Source organism: Nansenia antarctica (genome assembly GCF_963989245.1).
Source record: "Nansenia antarctica genome assembly, chromosome: 6".
Taxonomy (NCBI): Eukaryota; Metazoa; Chordata; class Actinopteri; order Argentiniformes; family Microstomatidae; genus Nansenia; species Nansenia antarctica.
In genome coordinates, this window is record NC_137676.1 from 5,512,684 (window position 1) to 5,522,683 (window position 10,000).

A 10,000-nucleotide genomic window follows, 5' to 3' on the forward strand; every position below is an offset into this window, starting at 1 on the left:
TCCCTCCCGGGCTCTGACACACATATGGACCCAGAGAGTCGTTAACGAGAGGCACCGTGGAGCCCGGGCGTCTGGTCGTAGTCTAGTAGGGCTGTTGCATGTTTAGCATACTCCCCTGTCACCTTAGGTGCCGTAGCCTTAGCACGCTAACCCTCTGATAGTAGAGCCAGGGCCGCCGCCGCTACGTACATGCGCGTCATGCCCCGGGGGGGCACCAGAACAGCCTAATCATAACAGACCATCATAATGATCATAACGATGAATTATTTAGATTTAAGATGAAGCACGACTACAGTAGGCACCAAAAGACCATTATTACACCAGCGTTAGTGCTAGCGCTATCCATGTAGCACTGTGTTAGCGTGTTTAACATGTTTCCCTCTCACCTCAATGTTCAGGTAGTGGTGTTGTTAGCATGTTTAACATGTTTCCCTCTCACCTCAGTGTTGAGGTAGCGTGTTGTTAGCTTGTTTAACATGTTTCCATCTCACCTCAGTGTTCAGGTAGCATGTTGTTAGCATGTTTAACATGTTTCCCTCTCACCTCAGTGTTCAGGTAGCGTGTTGTTAACATGTTCAGCATGCTTCCCTCTCACCTCAGTGTTCAGGTAGCATGTTGTTAGCATGTTTAACATGTTTCCCTTTCACCTCAATATTCAGGTAGCATGTTGTTAACATGTTCAGCATGCTTCCCTCTCACCTCAGTGTTCAGGTAGCATGTTGTTAGCATGTTCCTTACTCTAGAGGGCTCAGGTCAAAAGGTGGTTAGCAAATCAAGTTATCACACTCTTAGAATGCTCCAGAAAATGAAATAATTATAACTATAATAATTATAATAATTCTTCCTTCTTCTAGCATTGTGACTGCCAATGGTCCTTGGTTTTGGTATAGGCTACAGTAGATTACTATTTCTTCATGATGACTAATAGATAGATGATTCACTTACTTAGACAAATGTGTTTGTTGTAAGTCGCTTTGGATAAAGGCGTCTGCTAAATGTCAAGAATGTCAAATGTAAACGCACCAGAGAGAGACACGTTCAGTACGCGCCCTGGAGTGATAACACATTTGTATGCAATCTGTAGTTATCACACATTTATGCCGCGTTGGTAAATTAGCTCTGAGAGCGCCGGAGCGTCCACGTGACTGCCCTCTTGTCCAATCAAATTACTTAAGTCCCTTTATGACGTTGAACCCAGTGTGTGCTCTGGCAAATTTACGAACGCAGGCTAAGTAGTAGGCTATGCACTCTGGAGTTATCACATGTTTAGTATGCACTCTGGAGTTATCACATGTTTAGTATGCACTCTGGAGTTATCACAGGTTTAGTATGCACTCTGGAGTTATCACATGTTTAGTATGCACCCTGGAGCACTCGTTTTTGTCTTACACATGTACAGTAGTAGCCTACGGCAGTTCAGTAGTTGTGTTCAGCATGCTTCTCAGTTCTCACCTCAGAGGGGTGGCCAACTGTCCTGTATTAGCCTCGACGTCCCGTATTTTGGGCTCGATGAATATACGTTACCTCCCTTGTCCCGTGTATTCATCTAATCACAGGCCCACTCCTGCGTACGTATAGTGTAAATGCGCCAATTCCTGCAACCCCCCCCCCCCCCCGCCCTGCCCCGTGCAGTGGCACGCCATCTTTTGTTCCATATATTTGGTAGTTGAGAAAGTTGGCAACCCTACTCAGATAGGAGTGTTAGCATGTTAGCGTAACTGTAGAGGACTCAGGTAGGAGTGTTAGCATGTTAGCGTACTTACAGCAATTGGTGATGGGAGTGTGTGACCTGTGACTCTGTGTCAGTCATAGTTAGGTAAAACTGGCCCCTGTGTTTTGTAGATCTTGTACTGTCCACTCGCTGAGCAATTTAGAACATACTAATACTGGGTATGGCCTCCCTTCGCTCCCAAAACAGCCTCAATTCTTCGTGGGATTGATGCCACAAGATGTTGGAAACATTCCTTTGACATTCTGGTCCATGATGAAATGATTGCATCACACAATTCCTGCAGATTTATTTATTTTTCAAGCTGTTGATCTCAACCTTCTACCACAGCCACTGAAGGACACTGAAGAACAACTGAACTCATTGTCATGTTTCATGAAACCAGTTTGAGACGACTTTTTGCTTTGTGACATGGGGGGAATTATCATGCTGGAAGTAGCCATTAGAGGATGGACACATGGTAGGGAGGGACGCACACATGGTCAGCGACAATACTCGGCTATAAATTGGCTGTGGCATTCAAGCGATGATTGATTGGTATTAACGAGCCCAAAGTGTGCCAAGAAAACATGCCCCCTCACCATTACACCAACCTGAATGAATTTAGACTGTACTGTGTGAGGTGTGAGTGTACGGCTGTTCCAAAATAAAGTGTCACCGGTGAGTCTAGTGCGTCTATATCCTAAAACAAAACCACAGTTCCATGCTTCCCGACAATCCGACACACAACCTGACTGCTCTCCGGTGTCTCAGCTGCCACCCGTCTCTGTGTACGAGCGGCCCGGGGGGTGAGCGGTTAGTCAGGCGGCGACATATGACATCGCTGGCTGTCAGTCAGAGTGTCAGTGTGGTGTCACCGGCTAACGGCTAACGGCGAGGGCGTCCGTGTCCGCTCGCAGGCGACACGCCGTCAAAGCAGGGGAGTACACCGGAGAGTGGGAGGAGGGTGTTGGTGATGTCAGCCGTGTTGTTGTAGTTCTGTTTGGCTGCACGCCCCCCCCCCCCCAACCCCACCCCCACCCCCCCCCTCCCTCTTTTCCTCCCTCCTTCCTTCCCTCCCTCCCTCCCGCTCTGCGCTCCCCCTCCCCCTCCCCCCCTCCCTCCTCACCCCTCCCCCTCCCTCTGCAGTATACGTGCATCGCATTCGGAGCAGCAAAGGCAGCAGGTGGGAATGACATCATCTGCACTGCAGCATACTGCAGCACCCGGTCTGAACAAAGACATGTCAGCCTGCCTGCTAAGGACTGCTGCCCCCGCCGTCCCTCTCTCTCTCTCTCTCTCTCCCTCTCTCTCTTCCTCTCTCCCTCTCTCCTCCCCCTCTCTCTCCCTCCCTCTCGCTCCCCCGCTCCCTCTCTCTTATTCCCTCTCTCTCTCTCTCTCCTCTCTCCCTTGCTCTCTCCTCTCTCTCCCTCCCTCGCGCTCCCCCCCTCTCTACTCTCTCCCTTGCTCTCTCCTCTCTCCCTTGCTCTCTCCTCTCTCTCCCTCTCTGTCTCCTCTCTCCCTTGCTCTCTCTCCTCTCTCCCCAGCAGCCGCAGTCTGAGCTTAACCCGGTGCCTAGACAGCCTTGCAGGGCTTTGACCTCCACCGACCCCCTCCCCCGCCCCCCCCCCACCCCCACCCCTCACCCCTCCACTCCTCCTCTCCTCATCTCTAATCCTCTCCTCTTAGAAGGGCTCATCCTGCACACCTCTGCAGCCCCCCCCACCCCATCCCCCCTCCCTACCGAACCACCTTTCCTTCCTCTAACCCCTTACAGGAGGAGGGTGAGGATGGATCTCCCTCCTGGGGAGGAGAGACAGGATGCAGACTGTTCTCCTGTGGGCCGTGTTAATTTAACAGCGTCGGAGACGGAGGTTGATGGCTGTGTGCCCCCGCCGTGAGGGGGGGGGGGGCTTAAACAGGGGATTGGATGGTCTGTGTCTGTGGTACTGTCCCTGATTCCCCTGAATCCACTTTTCTTTCTTTCTTTTTCCTTTTTTTTGGTAGTTAAGTACTGCACATTGCAAGAGGGAGCAGCAGTACTGCTTCCGTCACGAACCCTTTTTGTGTTTGCGTAACAGTGGCAGTGGACCGCTTGACCTCTCTTCCGTGGACGTGTACTGTAGTGAACCCAACCGTGACATTGGGTCTCCAGAGAGAGAGAGAGGAGAGAGAGAGAGAGAGAGAGAGAGAGAGAGAGAGAGAGAGAGAGAGAGAGAGAGAGAGAGAGAGAGAGAGAGAGAGAGAGAGAGAGAGAGAGAGAGAGAGAGAGAGAGAGAGAGAGAAAGCCGGGAGCTGTGGCTGCCAAGATAGCGGGAAAGCGGGAAATGTCATGGGGTCCCTACTGTGATGCCCCCCCCCCCCCTCCCTCCCTCCCCTACCCAGGAAGTCACCAGGGTCCTCAGCCCCAGCTCTACTGAGGACCACTGCTGTATGAATAACACAGTCACGGAAGCTTATGTACATCCTATTTTTCCCCCATTGTTTGCTTTTTTTTTTTTTTCTCTTCCATTTTTTTGTGTTTTGTTGTTGCGCTGGCTGGCTGTGAGTCCTTCTCTTTCTCCCATTCATCAATAAACCATTGCCGCGGGAACTGTACACACCAAGGCATGGTCCTCCTGTCGCCTAGTTACCGCTCGGCAGCAGGTTGCCACAGAAACGGCCTCACGGTGGCTAAATGAGGAATGCTAATGCAGACTTCTACACTCACTGCTGCTGCTGCTGCAGTGGGCTGGCGGTGCCCATCCCAGCCCCATCCCCCTGTGTGTGTGTGTGTGTGTGTGTGTGTGTGTGTGTGTGTGTGTGTGTGTGTGTGTGTGTGAGGGAGAGTGTGTGTCTGTGTATGTGTGTGTGTGTGTGTGTGTGTGTGTGTGTGTGTGAGGGAGAGAGAGAGAGAGAGAGAGAGAGAGAGAGAGAGAGTGTGTGTGTGTGTGTGTGTGTGTGTGTGTGAGGGAGAGTGTGTGTGAGAGAGAGTGTGTGTGTGTGTGTGTGTGTGTGTGTGAGGGAGAGTGTGTGTGAGAGAGAGAGTGTGTGTGTGTGTGTGTGTGTGTGTGTGTGTGTGTGTATGTGTGAACGAGAGGTGTTGTGTGTGAACGAGAGGTGTTGTTTATGTGTGTGTGTGCGCGTGCGTGCGTGTGTTCTCCCCTGTGCAGACTTCACACACCAGGGAGTCTGTAGCTTGGCACATGCATGTTCAGTACAGTGTGCGCGTGCACGTGTGAGAGTGCACGTGGGAGACAGCAGCTCCCCTCTCCAGTCTGTCAGTGGACCTGGTCTCTGTGTACTGAAGCCTCACGGGCGCTAATGCAGCCTAAACAGCAGTCGCTGAGAGTCTTTGAAAGAGCTTAAACTCAAGTTCTGAAGTGTCTGTGTCTGTACAGTGGCGGCTCCTCCTCAGTACAACCATTTCCCACTTGGTCGTGGTTGTTTTAACACTAGAACAGCCATGCCTTTTTACCTACTAAAAGAGCCACCTCTGGTCTATTTACAATGCAAACCTGCTATTTACACACAACGATCACTAGCTGGCCGCTTGTAAATAAGCCTACTTCTTACACAGAAAAACGGCAAAATAGCTTTATACTAGCTTATCCTGATGTAATTTTGAAAATGTAAGGATACTCGGTGGTAGAACGCACATATCTAGGAAAAGTCATGAAAGGAGGGTCCTGAAATTTGATCGAGGGCAAAGATATAACATTTTTCTTTACCCTCATGGCTGTTCTAGTGTTAAACTCAAGTTCTGAAGTGTCTGTGTCTGTACAGTGGCGGCTCCTCTTCAGTAAACAACCATTTCCTACTTGTCTTGGTTGTTTGAATGAATCCTCCAGCCATGTGATTGGCCTTGGTATGTACTTCCAGAACATGAACAGTATGAACCTTAAAAAGCATTTAAAACTCTTAGGGCAGGGTTCTCAGACAAGGCTTAAGCCTAGTGCTGGACTAAATGACACTTTCAATGTAAAACAAAAATCTCGGTTGAAGATGCATTTTTTTTTTAAAGTCTAGGATTAGGCTTAAGCCTTGTCTGTGAAACCAGCTTAGTTGTGTTTTGCTCAAACTCAAACCTTGACCTTGTGGCAAGTCATTTCACTTCAAGTCTAGCCTAAGTTCGAAGATGAGTAGAAAAACAACCGCTTAAAATCTGTTTGGGTAGCCTTTTCTCTTCTTAGCAACGTTTAGAAACCCTGCAGCCTTATTAAAGCCTCCGTCAGTCTTGATGTATGATCAAGCCTCCATCATCCCATGCATACAACCTTCCCTACCCCTAACCATCTCCCCTAACCCTGCCACCCCCCTCCCCCCCTGGACATGCATACAACCTTCCCTACCCCTAACCATCTCCCCTAACCCTGCCACCCCCCTCCCCCCCTGGACATGCATACAACCTTCCCTACCCCTAACCATCTCCCCTAACCCTGCCACCCCCCTCCCCCCCTGGACATGCATACAACCTCCCCTACCCCTAACCATCTCCCCTAACCCTGCCCCCCCCCCCCCCCCTGGACATGCATACAACCTCCCCTACACCCCTAACCATCTCCCCTAACCCTGCCACCCCCCTCCCCCCCTGGACATGCATACAACCTCCCCTACCCCTAACCATCTCCCCTAACCCTGCCCCCCCCCCCCCCCCCTGGACATGCATACAACCTCCCCTACACCCCTAACCATCTCCCCTAACCCTGCCACCCCCCTCCCCCCCTGGACATGCATACAACCTTCCCTACCCCTAACCATCTCCCCTAACCCTGCCACCCCCCTCCCCCCCTGGACATTGCTGTGTTAATTGTTCCCTGTGCCTCTGTGTTATCTGTTGCTTGTTGTTTCTGGCGTTTTTCTGTTTTTCCCGTATTGTCAGCGTCTTTGAGCCCCGGAAAAACGCTATATAAATACAATGAATTATTATTATTATTATTATTAGTCTAGATGTATGAACAAGCCTAGGGTGCAGCCTTAAAGCCTCCATCAGTCTGTATGAACAAGCCCAGGGGTGTTCAAGGACTCAAGGACCACGGACAAGTGTGTGTTGAGTGATTCTGTACAGTGCTGAGGCTCTCAGCCCTCCTACCATATAAGACCATGGATTGTTGTGTGGCCTCCACACAGACACACACACATACACATACACACATGCTACGCACGCATGCCGCACGCAGGCACACACATACTCACATGTCACACACACGCATACACACACACACACACACACACACACACACACACACACACATACACACACACTCACAATGGAATGAGGGACCTTGGCCATAATGGTCTGTACTTAATCAGCACGAGAGGACCTTCATCCACACGCACGCACACACACACACTCACACGCACACACACACACACACACACACACACACACACACACACACACACACACACACACACACAGCCCCAGAGTGTCTAAGGCCCTGCATTGTACAGGGATAAGACACTTTGAACAAGCTGCCACCACCCTCTCTGGTCAATGGTCATCCATCCAGTCATCCGGTCCAGATTAGCCTGGGGGGGTGGGGGGTGGGAGGAGTGGAGGATGGGGGGGGAGGAGGCATTTCTGTATATCACAGAGCGTGTACTGTAACAGTCATTAGCAGGTGATGGATGGGCTCCCGGGGTTATTTTAGTAAAGGCGATTGTTGTGATGAGGTTAATGATTGATGCTGTCGTTATCTTAGACATACTGGAGATGATGGATGATGATTAAAGCCTATTGGTCTTCTTCAGCGGCGGGTTGGGGAGCAGAGGGGGGCTGGCCGGCCCTGGCTGATGAGGGGATATGAAATATCGGCTGTTTAACAGACGCTAAATGTCCGGAGAAACTTACAGTAACAGAACTTTTTCGTTCTGAAGAAACTTGGACTCGGACACACACAGTACAGCGACTGCATGCGATTTCAGTATGTATATAATAAGGGGGAATCGAACCCCCAACCTTAGTGCCCCCCCCCCCGACCACCTTAGTCACATGCTGACGTGAGTGTGTGTGTGTATGTGTGTGTGTGTGTCTGTTTGTGCGTGTGTGTATGTGCATGCAATTTAAGTATGTATATAATAAGGGGAGAATCGAACCCCCAAACTTAGTGCCCCCCCGACCACCTTAGTCACATGCTGACGTGTGTGTGTGTGTGTGTGTGTGTTCCAGATAACCAGTTCAGAATGTCCATCCTGGAGCGCCTGGAGCAGATGGAGAGGAGGATGGCGGAGATGGCCAGCCACCACCAGCAGACCAGCGGTGGGAGCGCCGGGCCTGGAGGAGGAGCAGGAGGAGGTGGAGGAGGAGGAGGAGGAGGAGGAGGTGGAGGAGGAGGAGGCAACAACAGCCAGTCACAGGTACTCCTTCAATCAATCAATCAATGGCGGGCAGTGGGAGCTTAGAAGTTAGAGAGGCCGGCTAGTTTTCTGGGTTCGATCCCCGCCTTAGGAAATATCCCAAGGCCCGTCGATAAATCAAGGATTACATGAGAAAGATGCAGTTTCTCATTGCAGAAGTGTTGAGTGATGGAAAAATGATGTTGGATATAATTAACGGTATCTTGCGCGCGTGTGTGTGTGTGTGTGTGTTTGTGTGTATGGCTGTGTGTGTGTGTGTGTGCGACCGTGCCTGTGTGTGTGTGTGTGTGTGCGACCGCGCCTGTGTGTGTCCGTCCGTGCCTGTGTGTGCGACCGTGCCTGTGTGTGTCCGTCCGTGCCTGTGTGTGTGTGCGACCATGCCTGTGTGTGTGTGTGTGTGTCAGTGTATGTCGAGCCAGGCGCAGGCAGGCAGCTCCTTCGAGAGCCGCGTGGTGGTGGTGTGTGAGAAGATGATGAACCGGGCCTGCTGGGCCAAGTCCAAACACCTCATCCACTCCAAGACCTTCCGGGGGATGACGCTCCTCCACCTGGCGGCGGGCCAGGGCTACGCCACCCTCATCCAGACCCTCATCAAGTGGCGGTGAGAGAAGTCATCCCTGTTACCCTCCCATCAATCATCCCTGTTACCCTCCCATCAATCATCCCTGTTACCTCCTGTCAATCATCCATGTTACCTCCTGTCAATCATCCCTGTTACCTCCTGTCAATCATCCATGTTACCTCCCACCAATCATCTCTGTTACCTCCCATCAATCATCCCTGTTACCTCCCATCAATCATCATTGTTACCTCCCATCAATCATCTCTGTTACCTCCCATCAATCATCATTGTTACCTCCCATCAATCATCCCTGTTACCTCACATCAATCATCCCTGTTACCTCACATCAGACTCCCATGAGGGGTGGTGGTGGTGGCCTAGTTTGGATAGTCCTCTTTTTCTCCCTTTTTCCTCCCTTTTCTTCTTCCCCTTTCTTCCCCCTCCTCGCACCCCCCCCCCCCCCCCCAAACCCCTGCACCCCCGCCCTTAACAGACTATCCTTCCCCCCAACTTTTGCCTAGTCGATAGTGAGTTGGACTGATGATCAGAAGGTCATGCCTTCAAATCCCACCTGGGGAACACCACCACTAGTGTGCCCTTGAGTAAGGCACTTAGCCCTCAGTTACTCCAGGGAGACTGTAATCCCTGTAATCTGTAATTGTAAATCTGCTAAAATGGTAAACATGTAAAAAATAAGGAGCATATACAGGAGGACTTGAGGATTAGGAGACACACCACAGGGGGCGGCTGTGTCGCAGGAGGTAAAGCCGCCGTCTAATGATCGCAAGGTTGGCAGATCGGCGGTTCGATCTCTGGCTGGCCACTTGTCGAAGCGTCCTTGGGCAAGACACTGAACCCCAAATTGCTCCCAGTGAGCGGGCCGGCGCCTTGCATGGTAGCTTGCCACCATTGGTGTGTGAATGGGTGAATGAGAGGCCGTTGTAAAGCGCTTTGGATAAAGGCGCTATATAAGTGCAGTCTTCAGTACCATTTACCACAGCTGTATGACCCTATGGTCTGGTGAGATGATGGGGTCATGGAGAGGTCAACGCTAACAGGTTTTGTTCTCCTCCCACCAGCAACAAGCACGCTGACAGCATCGACCTGGAGCTGGAGGTGGACCCTCTCAACGTGGACCACTTCTCCTGCACCCCCCTGGTGAGACACCGAGACCCCTGCCACACGGAGTCACACATATATATTTTTATATATATAGAGAGAGACATTTATATTTGGGAGATAACACTATATACTATACAGCTCATCCTTACAATCTTTTTTATTGTCCTTCACTTTAGTTTTTTACTTCATATAGAATCGCTGTATATGTATATGATATATATATATATCATAATATAGTTTGGGGGGTGGAAGGGTCACCCAAAAAAGAA

The 10,000-nt window shown here is 50.7% G+C and overlaps 1 protein-coding gene across 1 annotated transcript in view; it reads left to right on the forward strand.

The window, feature by feature from the left end:
- The window catches only part of camta1a (calmodulin binding transcription activator 1a), a gene marked incomplete at both ends in the record, with an annotated part of 132,863 nt that overhangs the window by 105,424 nt on the left and 17,439 nt on the right, over nucleotides 1-10,000 (forward strand). The window contains 3 exon segments of the mRNA XM_080533531.1: nucleotides 7,860-8,047; nucleotides 8,452-8,648; nucleotides 9,689-9,767. Coding sequence (XP_080389657.1) covers nucleotides 7,860-8,047; nucleotides 8,452-8,648; nucleotides 9,689-9,767 — 464 coding nt within the window.